Source organism: Myodes glareolus, chromosome 15 (assembly GCF_982192425.1).
Source record: "Myodes glareolus chromosome 15, mMyoGla1.1, whole genome shotgun sequence".
NCBI lineage: Eukaryota > Metazoa > Chordata > Mammalia > Rodentia > Cricetidae > Myodes > Myodes glareolus.
The window spans coordinates 74,245,423-74,262,920 of NC_142040.1; the positions used below are offsets into that span (position 1 = coordinate 74,245,423).

At 49.7% G+C, this 17,498-nt stretch overlaps 1 protein-coding gene across 1 annotated transcript in view; it reads right to left on the bottom strand.

Annotated features, from left to right (window-relative positions):
• Positions 1-430: 430 nt before the first annotated feature.
• Positions 431-17,498, bottom strand: part of Ube2ql1 (ubiquitin conjugating enzyme E2 QL1) — a 40,892-nt gene continuing 23,824 nt past the window's right edge. Inside the window, exon 2 of the mRNA XM_048458745.3 lies at positions 431-1,777. Within this exon, the coding sequence (XP_048314702.2) occupies positions 1,646-1,777 (132 nt within the window). The 3' untranslated portion in view covers positions 431-1,645. The remainder of the gene's footprint in view (positions 1,778-17,498) is intronic.

Below are 17,498 nucleotides of genomic sequence, written 5' to 3' on the forward strand. Positions count from 1 at the left end.
TGTCTGAAATAAGAATACATTTCATACAGATGAAAAACTTCCAGTGGGGCCGGAGAGCTGGCTCCGTGGTTAAAAGTACTGACTACCCTTCCAGAGGACCTGGGCACGATTCTCAGCACCTTCGTGGCAGCTCACAACTATCTGTGAGTCCAGTTCCTGGAGAGTTGATGCCCTGTAATGATTTCTGAAGGCACCAGGCATGCATGTGAGGCACAGACATACACAGGCAAACATCTATATACATGAAAAGATACAGAGAGACAGACAGACAGGCAGAAAGGAAGGAAAACAGAAAGAAAGAAAGAAAGAAAGAAAGAAAGAAAGAAAGAAAGAAAGAAAGAAAGGAAGGAAGGAAAGGAAAGGAGGAAGAAGGAAAGAAAGGCTTCCAGTAGAAGGTTAGCTCACAATGATTGATCCTGGAGGCCGGCTATCAGGTATGCATGGTTTTATTTAAAATGTGTCCAATAGGATTTTCCACTTGGAATGAACATTTTACCTCTTTCTGCATGTTCTCATAAACATCTCCTCATTTCATGGAGTTTCTTAGGAATTTCTAGGTAATTTAACAGAAGAGCAAAATGAAAGTGTGGGGAAGATTAAATCACAGGAGTTCACACCGCGGTGAGAGGGTACTCCTGCCTCAACCTCGGGGACGCACAAGTGACTAGCGGGTGAAGTAACAGACCAGGTCATGCAAGTCCTCCTTGAGTCACTTGGTCCCTTGGCAGTTCCGGTGTCTCCTGTCACTAGCACGGAAGACAAAATGAGTCCGATGACCTCAGCAAATGGGCAATTGTCTTGTGGTGGCTGAGAGGAGATGGATGCAGACGCCCTGTCACTGAGCATTCCCTAATGTCTGAAGAGAATGTTCCTTCTGGCCCGTCTGCTGCTCTGAGCCCCAGGGGGGTGCGTGCACCTTATGTCCTGAACCTCCCTGGTGGCCGCAGCACCCCCTGCCTCTCATCAAATGGCACTGGTTTATCTGTGAACAGCAGCACAGCACAAGATAAGCAAGGGAGCACATTGTAATCGAGAGGGCAGTTGTAGTTTTAAGTCAGCGCTAGAGCCTGGCAATGTTAGATTTGTGTTTTCATGAGCCAAAGGTCATAGCATGAATGAGGTCTAAATATCATCACAGCAGACCACAGGCCACAGAAAGAAAGATATGTCTTCAAGTTATGTCGATCTGCCAAGAAGAGAAACAGATAGAGTACAGCGAACAGGAGCCAGGGGGGGCCGGTGGTGTGTGGTGCTCCTGACTTGGGAACAGAGCCTTGTACATGGAAATGAAGTGGGCGGGGCTTTGAGATTCCCGCCGGCTGCTCAGAGCTGCTGTCATGGAAAGAAGCTAAGGGCAATGCGACAGGTGGGTAGGGGGGTGGGAGGTGGGGCTGGGAAACATCACCATCTCGACCTTTGTTCTAAAGTGACTTAGAGACGGTCATTTATTATGGAAACATAATCCCGAACAATTTGCTCTTTCTCTCCGTAAACACATCAGTTCATAAATAACTTAAGCGTGCCCTCTGCATTCAGGACACAGTTCTGGCTGGAGTAGAAAAGGGTAGAGGACGCGCAGCGATGGGAGACGATGGCAGGGTGGAGTGTGGACGGGCGGCTCAAGCGGCTAGGGTGCGTGCAGGCATCAGCCATCAGACACGGGAGGGGTGACCCAGCCGTACTTCTCGTGAGTCTTCACCAAACTCTTGAAGGTTGCTTCGGCTTCCTTGCGGCTGAAGGACTTTTTTGACTTGCCAGCTTTTCTGCAGATCCGTCCCTGCGTGAGATGGAAAGAGACACCAGGTTAGAGGCTCAGCCAAGGACCCGTCTCCTCATAGGGTCGCTAAAGGGACATACGGAGGCGGGTGTAGTTCTGAATCTAGATGTGTTGACCACCAGCAAGGATGATGGGACACTCTTGCGGAGCAGATATGGAGGGTTACAGCTTTGATAAAGAGCACACTGGGGAGCCACGTACTATAAACATTTTGGGGTGCAGGCGCTATTTTCCCAAGCCACAGCCTCAGCTTTATTCAAACTGGTTCAATCTGTGAGACTGGAAGGCAGCTTCCCTGCATTCCTGAGATGCAGCTCTCCCTTAGGAGAGGAGCCTTCTTGCCCGAAAGCTTCAAGTCTAATTTCTGGGTTTGCTTTGATAGGCATGGAAATCAATACATTTATACATAGATGTGTATATTATGTGTCCACAGTGCAATTAAAGTGAATTTTAAAATCCAAGCTTGGAAGCTATTACAGCACTCCAAGCAGTTCATACAGCTTGGGAGGCAGGTAGGGGTCAGAGGTCAGAACCGTGTGTGTGCTGAAGCTGAAGACCAGGTTGTGCAGTGGACCAGAGGACCTGGTCCATCTTAAGGTGGCTGAGAAGAAGCTGGGCGTGTTTTGGTATGTGACAACATGTTCTCATCTACAGAGTTCATTCTTCAAAACCACATAACTGAGTAACAAAAAGAATGCAAAAAATCACATTTTTTTTAAAAAAAGTCTTCATTCTTTTTTAAAAAAGATTTTTTTATTTATTATGTATACAGAGTTCTGCCTGTATGTCTGGCTGCAGGCCAGAAGAGGGCACCAGATATCACTATGGATGGTTGTGAGCCACCATGTTGTTGCTAGAAATTGAACTCAGGACCTGTGGAAGAACAGTCAGTGCTCTCAACCGCTGAGCCACCTCTCCAGCCCCCAAATCCCATCATGTTTTCAGTAAGTTTATACTTTGGTGTTGGGCTAAATTCATAGCTACCCTCAGCCACATGCAGCCCGAAAGCAGAGGGGTGGACATGCCTGCTAGACCTTGAGAGGCGAGAAAAGAGGTGTCACAATGGAAACAGACGACACCTGAGAGCCTGTGGCTTGTCATCAGAAGAGGAATGGCAGTGGGCCCTTACTGGATAGCCGGCTGTGGCTCTTAGTCACCTAGCCTTTTAAGTGCCTGCTCACCTGAACTGGCCCCTTTGGCGTTGTGGACATACTTGTTCACTCCTAACCAGGGTCATGCTTTCCTGGAGTTTAGGTCTCTTTGAGTAATCATGTACAACCATGTACAACCACGTACATGTCCTACACAGATGGGGCCCAGACACCCAGAGACACAGCTGCCTTCAATCAGCCAGCAAGCGCCTGCATCTGGTTGCCCACTACTTCTCAGTTACTCAGTAGGTTCTCTGCATTCTGGGACACTTCACACGGATGTCACAGCACAACTGTGTGCATATACTAGACCTTGAACTGGATTCAGGTCTCTAGGTTCCACCGCCACCCACGCACTGAGGGTGGGATCTACCCAGGCTATGGGACTGGAGGCTGCAAGCTTGCTGCCACCCTAGCTCTCTCCGATAAACCAAGTGAGAGAGGCTGGATTGGCTCCTGAATCATTGGCCGGTGGTGCTGGATCCCAGAAACCTGATTATGGAAGAGCAGCTTGCAGGTGTGAACTCAGAACTCACATTTCCAGTCCACGGAGGCCTTCTTATCCACAAGGCAGAAACCCAGGGAGGGTTGCTCTGCATGTCCAGTGGCCCTCTGCCTTCCTGCTCCCTCCCTGCTCTCCGGGACACTTGACACCCTTATAAAGGCTCCCAGTCAGAACAAGTGAGCTTTCAAAGGGAGAAAGAGGACCTGAGGGGAGGGGAGGGGAGGGGAGGCAGCAGCTGCCTGATGACAGTAATGATGTCCCCAAGTCTCGCCAGGGCATGAGCCCCATCTTTAATTATTTACTTCCATATTTTATGAAGGGTGGTTATACCTTATAACAAGGGGTCACCAAGATTTAGAACTCGCACAGCCGTTGCTGAGGTCAAAGTCCAAAGCTTTGGCATCAGATGTAGAGGAAGGGGTCTGTGTAGGGATGTTGGTTTATACGTCCACGAGAGCAGATGGTTTTGGATAATGTATTTTATTCCTTTGTACCATACTGTTGACTGATGGTATGGCTGAGAATTCAGAATTAAAGGATCCAGACAAACAGGCTTGCAATGATTCTGGAATATTCAGTGGCTTTGTCAGGAACATAAGCTTTGCCTATTCTTTGTCCAAGTCCCTACTGCTACGAGATTCAACTAACAAACCCCTACTGGGACAAGTGGCCCTTTGTTGCTTTTTTTTTTTCCTTCCCAGGAGGATCATGAACATAGAGTCCAGTGCGAAGTCAATTTGATGGCAGGACAGAGGCTGCCAGGAGCCGGCAGCTCAGTGTCTTCTCCCCACTGAGCTAAGTCAGCAAGAGGTCCTCAGCCCTGCAGTGAGCACACACCGCCCGCCCGCTTCAAATGGGCTGCTTCAGGATCACACAGGTCAGCGTTAGCTTTTGAAAGGAGCATTTCTTTTCCCAGTCCTGCCAGGGGGCCGAGTTGTTCTCACTACTGATGTGTCTGTCCTGCAGTGCCACGAGACAAGGAGAGGACGCCCCTCTCCCACACGTCCTGTGGCCACTGCCGAGCCCGTAAGGGAGTTTCCAGATTACATTGGCCGAGTGGTAAGGCTCACAATGAATGTGGCCTGCAACATTCTATGAGTTGGGGTCCCTGACTAAGAGGAGAAGGCCAGCCGAGCACCCGGCATTCATCTTTCCCTGCTTCTTCACGGAACGCTGGATGTGGCGCTGCCCGACGCTCCTATTGGCCTGATTCCCTGTGGTGACAGGCTGGACCCCACAGGTCCAGCTCAGATAACCCACCTCCCCTTACATTACCTTTGTCAGGACTTCAGTAGTAGTTAGAAGAAAAGTTAACCAAGCACTTGTTCCCGATTCACAGAGACAAGGAATGAACTGGAAACAATGAGGTCCGGCTGCCTTCTGCTCAGAGCATCCATGGTCCCTGTCTGTTTCCATGCAGTAACCAGAGTTTAGTCTGAGATACTTCTCTGAGTCACTCTCATTTCTCCTTGACTATCTTTACTTGTATTTACGAGAGAAGACTTGTAGGTGACAATCTTCCTCCTTCTTGATGAGAGCTAAGGGGTCATTCTCCAGAGTTTATGACAACTTTCTTGGTGCCCTTTCCCTCTCTGGAGCTGCTCTTTGGTGAGGGGTAATTGTCTGTATTATGTCAATCATGTTTTAAATAAATGCTGATTGGCCAGGCAGGAAGTAGAGGTGGAGCAAAGAGAACAGGAGTATTCTGGGAAGCAGGAAGCTTCCCCTGGATTCCTGCCCAGACCACCGAGAAGCAAGATGTAACCTGCCCCACTGGAAAAGGTACTGAGCCAAGGGGCTAACATAGATAAGAATAATGGGTTAATATAAGCTACAAGAGCTAATAAGTAGCCTGAACTAACTAATGGGCCAATCAGTTTTATAACTTATGGAGATCTCTGTGTTATTTTCTTTGTGGCTTGCTGGCTTGTTGGGGTACCGGGTGGGACAGAAACCCCAACAAGCCAGTCCTCATGTTGCACAGGTTGTTAAGGGGGCACCAGGGAGACATATGCTTAAAGGCTCAGCCCAACAGAGATGAAAAAGAGGATTAATAAGAACACAGGAGCTGGGCCTGCACCTGTGACACAAACCATCAGGGGTGCCTTTGGTTTGATCTTGCTTTGCCAGAGACTTTAAAAAAATGTGTGTGTGTGTTTGTGTGTGTGTGTGTGTGTGTGTGAGAGAGAGAGAGAGAGAGAGAGAGAGAGAGAGAGAGTCTCGTGTTTGACCATGAAGACATCCCCATGTCTTAGCAGCTAACAGGCTAACAGGTGAATCCCAAGACTGGTCCTCTCTGACTCTGCACACTTCCCACTGTAACCACCTACACGCTGACCTTCAGTTGTCAGAGTCGCCCTCAGCTGCCTTGTGACTTCATTCATTCCATGTGTTGGGCACTGGCTTAGGAAACACCAAGTGATGCTGCCTTTGGGAGCTGTGGGACCATCACGTGGACACGATGAGGGTGCAAGTGTGCTGTGGTTTTGTTGGCAGTAGTGACACTCGGCTGGGGTACGTCTGCTTGTCGGTTATCCTATACAGAGTATGTATACGCATTGTGTCTGGCTTCATTCTGTTAGGTGCTCAGTACGACCGTGTACTTGTCCAGGCGATGTCGAATGTCTTGGAAGAACAGTCACTACCAACTGATATGCGGCTTAGGGTCAAGCAAAGGGGCTGGGCCTATCCTTGCTATTCAGCAGATACACGTGGCCTCGTCCGTCCCTGGAGTGGGAACAGTGTTGGCTGCTGGGGTGAATCAGATCCTAAACGTCTCCCAGCCCAGCTTTGTCAAAGGAGAAGGGAAGGAAAGGTGTGGGGCTGGGGAGGTTAAGGCTAGGCTCGCAACTGAAAACACAAGAGGAAGGGTGGGATGGGCGGTTCCTGTGTCCCCAGAGTTTTTTCTTGGTGGTGCTGGGATTAGCTTTGAAATGTAGCCCCAAGTAAAAGCTTAAAATAGACTGCTGCACTCTGGGAGCCACGGCCAGATGCTCTGTGGGCTCACACAGGGAATTTTTAGGCTGTGTGGTGCACGCACGCACACGTGTGTGTACACTTACGCATGCGTACGTGCACTGCGTGGGGGAGGAGCAGAATTCAACTGATTTGCTTTTGAAACCTCATTCCGGCACTCCCTGTATGTGTGACTGTGGACAAGCGGCTGGCTCTCGGTTTCACTGCTGGTAAAAGAAGCACGGCCGGACTTCCGAAAGGATTGGACACGGAAAGCAGTGACCGGGTTGCTATTGTCACGTAATCATGTTGTCCATGTCCTTTAAGGCAATGCCAGTTTGTATTCTTTTAAAAAAGTCACGGAAATACTGCCTTTGGACGTGGATATTGTGACTTAGGTTGTTTGTTTTAAAGCTGCCTTCAGGCGAACAGGACGCATCTCATTATCTTATGCCTCAGACTTCTCGCGTCCACTGTAGCTGTGGGACATTAACACCTCGGTTCCGCATCGCTCACTTCTGTGGGATTTTATTATAAATAACCCTGCTTGGTATTTGTGTGCCATTTGCCTGTGAGTTCCGAGGGTCTGCTAATGTTTCCAGGTTCCTCCCATAGACTTTCCAGGCTCCTGAACTTTCTTCGGAGCCCTAACCCAGAGACAAGCCCTAATTTCAAAACTTTTACAAGTGTAATGCTGATTTAAGGCATCCAGAAACCTTGTCCTACAACACAGGTTCCAAGCCCAGGTAGTCTTTCCCCAGCCTTGCTTTCTGTCACACTTCTCCCTGGAGAGACACCCAAACCCCACAGGCTCCTGGCTTGAAGGAAACAGACACCGGCCACCTGGAAACCTGAAAGGATGTCACCACCCCCTCATCGGTACACTTTCTTCTAAGGTTGGAAATTCATTTGTACATTTCCGAGAGGACAGATAAGACACAACCCAGATAAGATGGCTTCAAAGAAACCAGCTGCCCAGTCACAGCGAAGGACATTTAAGCCTTAGGAAAGAAAGGTCTCTGTCCGGATAAAGTGAGGTATCAGATGCAAGGGCCTGGAGCACATGCAGTCATTAGCATGGCCTGTGTGTGCATGCATGTAATTCATATATGTGAGCATGTACCCGTAAATGCATCACATGTCAATGCACACAGCCACATAGCTTGTCATAATGTGAGCCTGGGCAAGTGTGACCCCAGAGTGGTGGTATTCAAACCGTGGGGACAAATAAGTTCCTTGAAGGAATGTGACCACTGACCAGAGAGTTCCGCAGTGACCCCAAGGCCAGCTTCTTGTTATACAGAATGAGCCGAACATTGTAGGAGAATGCTCTTGTTCACTGTAAAGATTTGCCACTCATGTTGGTTTAATAAAACACTGATTGGCCAGTAGCTATGCAGGAAGTGCAGGCGGAGCCACCAGACTAGGGGAATTCTGGGAAGAGGAAAAGGCAGAGATGCAGTCACCAGCCAGATACAGAGGAAGCAAGATGAGAATGCTTTGCTGAGAAAAGGTACCAAGCCACATGGCTAAACATACACAAGAATTATGGGTTAGTTTAAGTTGTAAGAGTTAGTTCATAATAAGGCTGAACAATAGGCCAAACAGTTTATAATTAGCATCAGCCTCTGTGTGTTTATTTGGAACTGAATGGCTGTGGGACCGGGAGGGACAGAAACTTCCATCAATACCCAGGACGTATGGATCAGCCTGGATGTCAGTCAGTTCTGTGCTCAGGCAGAGGCTAAGTCGCTCTTCCAACTGCAACAACACTGCAGGCCAGGAGGACAGAGACCGGGGGACCTAAGACCATGGGAACATGCCCTTAGTGCAGATGATCTGCTTTGGAATGCCAGCGGGGGTTGTCTAACTTGCCTCGTGCCTCTGTAGTGGTGGTCACAGACACACAGTCACTGGAGAACAGCTGCTGTCTGGCTGTTTTCACACGGGCCGTCTCAGCAACTTCATCCAACCCACGGGACTTGTATGGAGCCGGATATTCTATTCCTTGACTCGCTAAAGGTTACAGAGGAGCCAGGGCTGCTGAGACTGGAGGCCCCATGCCCCAGAAGACCGTGACAAGACCTAGGGAAGAACATGTTGGTCGGGCTCTCTGGAGAGGCCCGGGATACACTGGGAAGAAGGGCTTCTTGGAAAGACTGGAGGGAGATTTACTGAGCGTGATGGGTCACCGTCAGGGACCCAGAGTGTTCCAGTGAGCCCTGATCCTCCTCAGCCTGTCTGCCCAGTTCCAGTCTCCAGCACCTGGGCTTGAGGTGCCTGTGTTCTCAGATGGGATTTCATCAAATGGTCTCTGCCAAGTGTGGCTCAGGATTCCTTTCACGGTTCAGACACCCCGTAGCAGATTCACTTAAACCCCTCTCTGGCACGATGCTCCAGACGGTTGGAAATCTGAAGCGGTTCATGTTCTGAGCATTTTGGGTAATAACAGTCACTTATATGTTTTTAAAGGATGTAATTCTGTCTACAAAAGGGGGGGTGGTGGGGATAGAGTGACCTCTGTCCCAGCCCCAGCAGATCTAATCCCAGTATGACACAGCACATCAAGGCTGAAAGAGCACAGGGTTAGACAGAGCACTGGGTCAGCCTGTCTTCAGCACGAGCTTCCCAGGAGGTGATTCGGTGGGCTTGGCCTTTGGTCAGGTTAGCTACTGTCACAATGTTGAGAGATGGGTGAAGGTCTGGCAGAGGCAATGCTGTACCAGCCAACAGAGCACCTGCGAGCAGTACTTAGGGAGCGATCAGTGGGAACAGGAGAGCAAAGAGGCTCAAGGAGAAAACCGGTTCCCAGGGCTAGGTGCGAAGTAAGTCTGTGCTGGCTGAGTTTGAGATGTGCATCAGAATTCCAGGCTGAAGGGGTACAAACGGCTGGATTGGCCTCTCACACCAACGAATCCAAGGAATTGTTGTAAGGATGGTACACTGGACGGATGGGAGGGAGAGAAGGAGCTGTGTCCGCTCTCTAGAGGACTACAGGCTTCTTGGAAGTCACTCTCCCTGTCATGAGTGTAATAACCCCATAGGGGTGAACTTCGGTGGTGCGTGGGAAGAGGTAGTGAGGACACCCAGATCATGTGGCCCCAAATCTCCCACAGGGCCAGCTCTTAAGGAGCCTTAGATGTGTGAAGGTGTTTGGATGTGAAATGTCCCCTACAAGCCCATGCATGTGAACACTTGTCCCCAGCGTGGAGGTGGAAGAGTTAGGAAGCGATTTGAGCTGAAGGAGATTGTTGGGGACAATTTGTAAGACTGTCTCTGCTTCCTGGTTCTACTGAAATGCTCCCTCCTCCGAGAAGCCACTCTGCTATGTCCTTTCTGCCATGATGGACTTTCTCCTCCTAACCCAGGAAGCAGAATACATCCTTACTCACCCAAGTGCCTTCTTGGGTCAGGTATCTGGCCACTAAAGACAAGAAAAGTTTAACCGGTGCAGATGGCTGCTCGAGTTACAAGGCATCAAAGCCTGAGAACTCTCCTGCGTCGACTGTCTTCACAACTGCTGTGTCTGGGAGGAAATACGTTTCTTTCACAGACAGTGCAGCTTATCCACGAAGGAGCCGTGAGTGGGCAGCCTAGAAACCCCAAGGACAGGTCAAGTCACTGTCATCTGAAGACTCTCCAGCGGCAGCTACAGAAGCCCGGAGAAGGGGGCCTCCAGTTGAAAGAATAAGTACAGGAAATAATGAATAAGTTAGCGAACAGATGTGACAGCCGATCCAGGAGCCCAGCGATGGGAGGGTCATAGATCACTTTTGTAAGAATCTGACTCTTAGGTGCAAGGTAAGAGAACAGTATCTCAATGCAAAGCCACGTCACTCAACAGGAAATGTTTCCTTACTAGAACCTCACGGAGAAATCTTATGTGATGACACATTGTCTAACCCAGTCCCAAGTTCTCTCCTAGTTCTTCAGCAGGTTGTGGATTCGGGTAGACTCTCAGTTTTGTGAAGCTTCGTGGAAGGGCAAACCACCATGGTTTTGTGTACATTTTGATGGTGTTCACTGGGAATCTTTCAAAGCGAAAGTCTTTTATTGAACAATGCCATAAAATTTCCCCAGCCACTGGCAATGCCAAAGGCATACTTCACAAATTCTCACAAACACAGAACACCCAGAACATCATTTTCCTCTCCAGCCTGAAGAAAGTTCTAGCGATTGTTGAGTCTGTGTTGGAACAGATGGTATTTTGTTGGAAGAATCAAGCATAGAAAAAGCTATTTCTGCTAAAAAAAAAAAAAAAGTGCATGCTATCAGATGATCATTTTAAAGGTGCCGCTGTGAGCCTCACTAGCAAGCTTCTGCTAGTGAGCAGTCAGGTCCAGCAGTGTTGGCAAAGGTAGACACGGGCCACCGTGTGCCAGACACTGTCCCCAGCGAGGGTCAGTCTTCACATGAGCTATGCCAGGACACCCTAGCAATTGGGCTCAGGGACCTTCTGTACATGTGAAGTAACTGAGACACAGAAAGATCAGTGAGGTGTTTAAACTCAGAACACCCCAGCCAGATTCTCACAATGGAACCTTTGACTGTGCAGCTAGGGTGACCCAGAGAACAGAGGGCAATCAAGGCAGTGACACCCGCTCCCCATATACTTCTTTTCTTGGCTTCTCTGTGACTTCCTCCCCAGGGAGCTCTCTCCCGTCATTGGTCACTTCCTTTTTGTCCTGGAGCTCCGAGCTTGAACCTCATTATGACCACTATGCATTTTGCCAGTTTGCCCAGGCATCGGTCCTGTCTTTATTGCCACTGCTTCCCCATCTTCCCAGAGATCTGATCAGTTCGCATTACCTGCTCTAGCTTCCTTCCTGCCGCTGTGACGGAACACTGTTCAAAAGCAACTTAGGGGAGGAAACGGCCTATCTGGCTCACACTTCCAGGTCACACTCCATCACTGAGGGGACTGAGGGCAGGAACACAGGCAAGAATCTGAAGCAGAAATCACGAGGAACCCTGCTTGCTAGCTTGCTCTCAGGCTCCTGCTTAGCCAGCTCTTTTATACAGGCCAGCACTGCTCACCCAGCAAGGATGATGCCACAGTGGGCGGGACTCTGCTGTGTCACCTTACAAGCTGTGTCTCCACGGACACGCCCACCGACAAGCCTGGCAGAGGACTTTTCAGGTGACTCACGGCTGGCTGCACCAAGTTGACAGTTAACACTGGGCTAGGGCAGTCTTATTCCAAGATCAGGAGCAACTGGCAGAGTTTTGGATCTTTATTTTTGTCCTGTGCTAGGAACTGAACCTAGGGCCTCATGCATGCTGGGCAAGCACTGTACTATCGAGTTGTGTTCCTATTCATGGGTTGATTGATTGGGCTCCATGTATCTTAATCAAGCCCCAAACTCAAAACGAAGTAAGGAATGACCCAGAGTGACCTTCCTGCCCCCACTTCCCAAGTGCTGGAACTACAGGCATGCACTACCAGCCCTGGTTTATGGATTCTGGAGATTAGACCCAGGACCCGTGTATGACAGGCAAGCACTCCACCAACTGAGCAACATTGCCAGCCCTCCCAGCCCATTCTTTCGAGACTGCTTTACATGGGCCAAGCTGGGGTGCACATCACTGTTGTGCTTTCTTTTATAGTTCTAGAGTCTACACGGGAAGTTATGGAAATATCTATGCCCAGCTCATTTTCATGGGCAGACCTACAGTTTACGCTACATTTGTATTTCTGCATTTGCTGGAACATCTTACGCTAGGTCTTAGCTCCAGGAGCGTACATCCACATTGTCACTGCCCTCAGCAATGCTTCTGGCCCCCTCATCAAAGATGACTCAGTCTGACTGCATACTCTGAGAGTGACTTTCAAGGAACAGTGATATTATCCCAGCCACTTTGGCCCCTTGCTTCATATCTTGGCCCACTTTCTTTCCCTACCTGTAAATTTTCCTTATGGTTTTCTTAGCTTATCAACATTTTCCATCTCCTTGGGACACACCGAGAAAAATGGAAGCGTGCTTCCATCGCCCAGAATTACAGAGGTCTGTTCCCATCTGTTCTCACTCCTGTTCTCCTGTTTGGTCTGGGGACAACTCTGCTCATTCCAGACTGTGGTCACCCACCCGCTGCAAGCCCACAATGTCATGGATGTCTCTATCTGTTCTCGCAGTCCTTGACCCACCCAGGGGCTTTCCTAGTGTGTCCCATAAAAATGGATAGACCCATGGGTAACCACACCATGGAAGAGTCTGCACTATCTTTTCCCCAGGGAGGACACACCCCTGAGTGAAATACACAGCCGAGCAGGTGGTTTCCAGGGAGACATGATGTGATACAAGTTACACACCCTTCACACTTCCTGTCTTCTATCCTTTCTCTATTGAAAGCCTAACACTGACACGGCCCACTCCCCCCACGTATGATCATGTTTGCGACCTGAAACCCTCCCCTGTCAGATGCAATTGGCTTGATAACTGTCCACCATCAAGCAATTGGAACTTTTCTTTATTTCAGAGCTCGCTCCTGTTATTCAGTTCCCTTGGCACAGATGATAAGCAATGCCTTTGAAGAGAAACCCCTCCCAAATGAGGGGGACCAAGACAGCGCTAGATAATGTGACAGCGGAGAGTGCCAGGGGATTGGTGTGCCAGAAGAGAGGGCAGCCACGCTCTGATGTCTGCCCCTGCATGCAGAACGTCATGATTTGGAAGAAAACCGTTTGTTCCGGGAAAAAATGCATTAAGAAGGCGAACAGGATTTCTCAGGCAGCCAGGGCGGCGAGCCTGGCATTCACTCTGCAGATGGTTTTTAACCTTGAGGCGCAGGTCTGCCTATGCACTCGCTGAGACATTTCGTGGCTGCAGTCTGTTCTTTACGCAGCAGAACTTGTAACGGCAGAGAAAGTTCACATTGCATATGACAGCCCGGGCGTTTGCAGACAGGGAGAGCGTGATGGCATTAAACAAATAAAGCTAACTTCAGACATGTTTTGTGGACAATTCAAGTAAGAAAAACGTTATGGTTTGGGCACACACTACATAAAATACGCATTCCTTTTTAGAACAGTTTGCTCTTGGTATAAAAGCACAGCAACAAGGCTACATGGTTATTCCCTTCGTCTCTTTTACCAAATGTGTCCCTGAGGACAGGAAGTTGGATTTCAGCTGCTACGCATATCCACACACTTGCTGGGCAGACGCCCACCAGGTTCTGTGGCATAGTTTCTGGAGACAGAGCCCAGTGCCCCTCGTGTGGCTTTCTCATACAGTGTCAGGCAACGCTCAAAGTTTGGCTGGTGGGGAGGGTTGAGTCTCCGGGAAGAACAGTGGATGTGGGGGTCTTTCCAGAGCTGCCCACGCTCTATCCAGAGTCCGTTTCGTTTACCCCTGTCAGGGACGTGACACAGCTTCAGCTGTTCACCCAACTGCCATGTTTACTCCTTCCAGACCGTGTCACCCAGTGACGCTCCCTGCCTCAGACACCTTAAAGATCCAAATGACCAAGTGTCTTCCCAAAGTGTCCCCTTTTAATGCCTCATTGTAAAGGAAGCTCAAGCAACTCTCAGGGAGCCATCTCTCTGAAATCTGCAGTGTCACCAAGACGCCTGGTGGAGGACTCCATTTTCTGGGCAAGAGGGCACGCCCCATGCAGCCATAGCTGTCCTGGGTGAGGGACACAGGTGACGTCCATCAGCGTTCACTTCTGTCCCTCGCAATGAGAGCCCTTTGCTCCAGGTCTATTTTAACTGCTGGGCTTCAGGGCGAGTGTGGAGAATTCTTGCTGTGGCTGAATTCACAGGGTCTGCTTCTACATCCGCATGACCCAGAGGACATTGTGGCCGGAGCTGAGCTCAGGCAGTGGGGTTTAGTGAGTAGCGGACGGTGGACAGTCCTCAGGCAGCATGGTGGTTATAACTGCCTCTCTAGAGGGATGTGTGGGCTGCGTGAGTGTGGGCACACCATGTCTGTCCATCTTGGTGCTCTGATGCCCCAGAAGGGCCTGAGTTGTCAAGGATCTTGAGGCTCCAGTGTCAATGCTGCCCACTGTTCTGAGGGCTTAGCTGTGTGGCCACCCTATGTGGACTCTGATGGAGGAGGGGTTTGTGATTCTCAGAGTTGGCAGGGATCAAGGCCAAGGGAGGTAACTATTACCAAGCCCAACGATGCCTTCCTGCTGAGGAAACAGTGTCCTTAGCAAGTGGGTTGAAGGCCATACATACCCCAAAGGGACTGATGAGTGTTGCCACAAACATGTGCACTCACAGGTACAAGCTGAGCTCAGGAGTACACTTGTCAGAGGCCTCTGCCCTTGGCCTTGAACCTCGCCCTTAGACCAGGCTGTTCCTCAGCCCATTTCCCTAATGAGCAAGCTCATCGACCTCGGCGTCCTATCTGAGGCAGCTGCTCTCTGACCCAGTGGGCAAGCTCCAAACACTGTCTGAAAAAGACGAATGCCTCTGCCTGTGGAAAATTGGACCTTCAGGCCCTGAAAAACTTTTAATGACCAAATTCCCTAAAAGAAGCTGTAACCGTTGGATACATTTTGCCCCGAGAACACCCTCTGGATTGTTTTGTGCAGTGTCTGCTAATGAGGCGCTAATGAGGTGGCAGGCTGGAGGTGCAGGAGCTAACATCCACTCAGCAAGCATGAGGACTCCTCCCCTCCCTGCTGGGACTCAGGGCTGCAAGGGGGAGGGGAGCCCAGAGTCTCCAATCCCTAGGATCCCAGGTGCTTCCGCAGACTGCTGGCCACCCTGATTTCAAAAGCCACAAAGTGTTGTTTGGAATCATTTAAGTGGGCGCGAGGCCCTTCACACAGGTCATCCCAATACACTTTACAGAACCACTCCATTTCCAAAAGCCTGCTCCATGGCAGGTCTGACTGAGCAAGCCAGCAGCCACCAGCAGAGGTTAGCGCTGCCCGCCCCCCCCAGGCCTGTGTACCTTCCTGTTGGAACCTCAGTGCTTCTAGATTATTCTACCTGCTCTCTCCACACCTCCAGGGCAAGCATCTCCTGTAAGACTGGGTGTTCCAGGTCCCAGTCGGCAATGACCAGAGCATTCTATTTTACGGCCTGAGTGTAAAGCTCCCTCCATCACCAGCCTCCTCAAATGGTTCCTTCATTTCTACCCCCACCACCACCCACATTGTCTTCCTACTCCCCACTGTCTACTAACACGATGTCTTGTGCAAACTCAGAGCCCTGAGGACAAAGAAAATACCAACCCCACAGTGTGCTGTGATCAGCTGGAGGAGGAGAAGCTGCCATACGACTTGAGGGCTGCGCTATGTCCTTCAGAACTCTTTCAAGCCTGCTGGCATTATACAGGTGCTCCAGGCAGCTGGGGCTGGCTCCAGAGCAAATGAGACCCAACACTTTTTTTTTTAATGTTGCCCATGAAGTCGGGCAGAGATATGGCAGGAAACAGCTTAGTGCGTGTTGTCAAAACAAGTTGGGGACCTCAGTCTAAAACATAGTGTTCTATTACAATAAAATAGACTAAAGATTGCCATCGAGGGAAGAAGCTGGTTCTAAATACAAGTTTCCAGTCTCTTTTGAAAAGCTTAGAAAACCGAGGAGCTGATTTTTCTCTGATCGAATAAAACGAGAAAAGGCATTCCCCATAAGTAACTGGGGTGGCTGCGAGTACTTGCCAGTCATCTCCGAGGGTATGTTCTGATGGTTCCTTGTTTTGTATGAGTTTGTGGCAATGTAGCCTTTGCTTTCTGAGCAAGAATTATACTAATGGGAAGAATTCCACCTGCTTTAGGAGCATCCCTGGAAACCTTCAAACAGGGCCTACTCTACTCTGGCGTAGGTAAGGCGTCTGCCAGACGCTGCTCTGAGGACGTGTCTACGCTTTCCAGTCTTCATCCAGGTGAGAACTCCATAACCTTTCCTGGTAAGGGGGAAACTGAGGCAAGGTTTACGGAGCACAGAGTCACACAGCCATCTGCAGACTGTGCAGCACTGAGTTGTAGAGTTTATGGTTCTGTTCACGTCTTCCTCTCTGCTGCAGCAAAAGCACTGACCCTGACATCTGCACGCATTGCTCAGGTACTGAGTTCTGCAAACCCTGCACAGCTCTATGCCCAGCATCCGGTGGGTGCTCAGGCAAGCTCGCGGAGCAACACCGATGGATGAATGTTGCAGAATCGCCCCTATTCCCTGAACTGTAGCCCTTATGTTACTGTTGGTGTACACAGCACCACTCTTCAATGTGTCCCATGTGGTATTTCACACACCAGAGCTGGGCTAATTTTAAGTACAGCTGTGCTTTTGCAAATAAATGATTGGAGAATTGGGCCTGATAATTTCTCTGTGGCAGCACCATAAACCTTTGTCTAGTTCTAGAATCAAGGCTGAACCCCATAATGCTTGAACATTTATCCAAAATGTCAGCCCCTCGTGGACTCCTGGAGTCCTTCAATCCCTCTTCAACGAGCCAGGACATGCAGCCCCACTGAGCTACAGAATAGCCAGCTCTCACTATGCCACACATTGTCATCACTGTTAGCACTCTGAGAACCCAGACTGTGCTGATCAGGTGACCAACATGACCTCAATGAGTATTCTCTTGTTAACCTTGCGTACTATTAGATCTAGCATGCATGCCATGTTGAAGGTCCCGCAGAGTTAGATCTCACACACATGCCGTGTTGAAGGTCCCGCAGAGCTGGACCATCAGTCACACTCAGGTTCTGATCTAGAGTCTCTGGGAATGTCCTTCACAAGGTAAGCAACTTCAGAACCCTCAGGGCTTCACAGGAAAATCTACCGATGTTGTTGTAAGTGGGCAGGGGCTGGCTGTTTCCAGGCGACCCTTGACCCGCGAAGGAGCTCCCATGGAGAGCATCAGGGAATGTCCAGAGGAGTTAAAGAGAAAAGTCACCCAAACTGCCCCTCTCCCCACAGCTAGAAAGGTCACCCAGGTGTACTGTGTACACTAGCAAAAGAAATTAATTCCTCTTAACTCTGTGAGTGTGGTATTGACTTTGGCTTGCTTTATGACTTAAAGGCTAACAAAAGTCAGCTTTATCCAGTCTTCTGATGTGAAGGGACCCAGTCCAGTCCCTCTCTGGATTTGTTCCACCTGTGCTTGCGTTGCTGAGGGGTTTTCCTATTACCATGACACAGCCTCGCACC